Source organism: Malurus melanocephalus, unplaced genomic scaffold (assembly GCF_030028575.1).
Source record: "Malurus melanocephalus ecotype Western Australia unplaced genomic scaffold, MMel_1.1 scaffold_529, whole genome shotgun sequence".
Lineage (NCBI taxonomy): Eukaryota > Metazoa > Chordata > Aves > Passeriformes > Maluridae > Malurus > Malurus melanocephalus.
Window position 1 is genome coordinate 47,532 of NW_026623761.1, and position 1,939 is coordinate 49,470.

Consider the following 1,939-nt stretch of genomic DNA (forward strand, 5'->3'; position numbering starts at 1 on the left):
AAAAGGCTGCTTCTCATTCCTTAATGCGTAAGTATTAACCAAACATAAAAAGCAAACAATCTGATACAGACCAATTCACTTGCAGATTTCCCTGTGATTATCCAAGTGATTATATACATAAAAACAACTGCACGTATTACTACACTCCACCACCTCCCAGTGGCATATGCAGCCTGTGTGCAATTCCAGCAGTCAAGAGTTTGGCTCCGGGTCTCCAGAGTGTCTGCTGCAAATCCTCCTCCTCCAGCACCTCCTGCTGCTACTTCTCCAGAGTGGAACAAACAGCAGAAGCAAAGACTGATTCCACCCTCCTCCAAGTTATTTCTAATGTTTCAAGTCCCTTTTCCTCCTACCTATTCCACCTCTCTCAGTCACTTAGAAACCACACAGACTCTCAGCCTAGATGGAAGCGCAGGGAGAAAAAGGGTTTCTAGGTGACTAGTGAAATCAGCCTCTACATTTCTAGTACACCTATCGTGGTTAAATCTAGATACKGCTGGAAATAGAAATACGATGAGTGGTTTGGGGCTAAACTAAGGAAGGATGCTGTGCAGGTGGATAACCGGGGCAGCCAGCAAGGAGCACGAGAGGAACGAGGCGGTCTCCAATGGTAACTGTACAGTCTCGCAGGGGTGATACAAGGCAACGGAGGGAAAGCAGAGACAGATACATTACACAGGCACAACTCGGGGGCAGGGAAGGCGCTTTACGAAACTGGCAAGCAGGCTGGACATGCAGGACTGCACGGCGACTGCAGCGCTGCTCACCCCGGGGGGAACAACTGCGCGAAGTGCGGGGAAAGCGGGATCAGGAGTTGTCCCCGGGGGCTGCGGCGGCTCCGCGGGGACCCCGCGCTGAGCCCGCCCGGGGCAGGGCCGGGCAGGGCCGGGCGGGGGCGGCCGAGCCGGGGCAGGGCCGGGGGCTCCGGGCAGGACTCCGGGCCGGGCTCCGGGCAGGGTCCTACCTGCGCTGCGGCGGTGCCCGGTGATCACGGCCTCGCCGGTGAGCGGGTGCAGCCAGGTCGTGCTCTTCGCCTCCTCGCTGCGGGGACGGACACACGGACCGAGTCAGGCAGGCGCAGCCCCGCCGCCCCCTGCTCCCCCCCTCCCCTTCCCCGCACGCCCCTCCCGGCCCGGCCCCGCTCCCCTCCTGGCCGGCCCCGCGCTCACTTGATGAAGAAGACRCGGCCGCCCTGGCTGATCCCGTAACTCCAGCTGCCGGGCAGCGCCCGCAGCCGCTCGGCGCTCAGCTCCGCCATGGCCGAGGCGCCGCAGCCGGGGAGAGCCGAGGGGAGCGCGGGCGGGGGGGGCGGCGCGGGCACGAGCGGCGAGCGCGTCCCCGCCGCCGCCGCCAACACCTTGGGGAGGGGAGGGGAGGGGAGGGGAGAGCGCAGCGCCCGCCCCGCCCCGGCCCTGTCTCCCGCCGCGGGGGCGCGCTGTGCCGCGGGGGCGCGCCCGGCCCGGGCGGGGGCGGGTTCCGGCGGGCGGGGAGGGASCCGCGGGGATGGAGGGAGCGCCGGGAGGCGGCCGGGCCGTCCCGCGGGGAGGGAGGGCCGGATCCGCTGTGCGGAGGCGCCGCTGGCAGCGGCCGTGCCGGGAGAGGGAGCAGGAGCGTGAGGGAGGGAAGGAGGGAGCCGCGCCCGGCGCCTCATCCCCGTCCCCCGCTTCTCATCCCCGTCCACGCTTGTTCGCACCCCAGCGCCGCCAACTCCGAAATCCTCGGCTCCGCCGTCGGCAGCCCCTCATCGGGTCCTTAAGGACAAAGGAAATTGAAAGTTTTGTCCGATTTCCTCCCCGGGTGAACGCGCGCTTCTCACACCCTCCGCTTCGGGCTTTTTTTGAAGTATCTTGCATAAAGGCTTAATCCTCAAAGTATAGAGAGACACATATTTTTCCTTCGTGCAAACCGTGCCGTCTGTGCTTTGTGCCCGTCTCCCAGA

The 1,939-nt window shown here is 64.3% G+C and overlaps 1 protein-coding gene across 1 annotated transcript in view; it reads right to left on the reverse strand.

Annotated features, from left to right (window-relative positions):
* The window catches only part of LOC130582854 (pleckstrin homology domain-containing family A member 5-like), a 3,368-nt gene extending 2,014 nt beyond the window's left edge, over positions 1-1,354 (reverse strand). Inside the window, exons 1-2 of the mRNA XM_057381793.1 lie at positions 1,170-1,354; positions 965-1,041 (exon numbers count right to left, since the gene is read on the reverse strand). Coding sequence (XP_057237776.1) covers positions 965-1,041; positions 1,170-1,258 — 166 coding nt within the window. The 5' untranslated portion in view covers positions 1,259-1,354. The remainder of the gene's footprint in view (positions 1-964; positions 1,042-1,169) is intronic.
* Between the last annotated feature and the right edge of the window lie 585 nt (positions 1,355-1,939).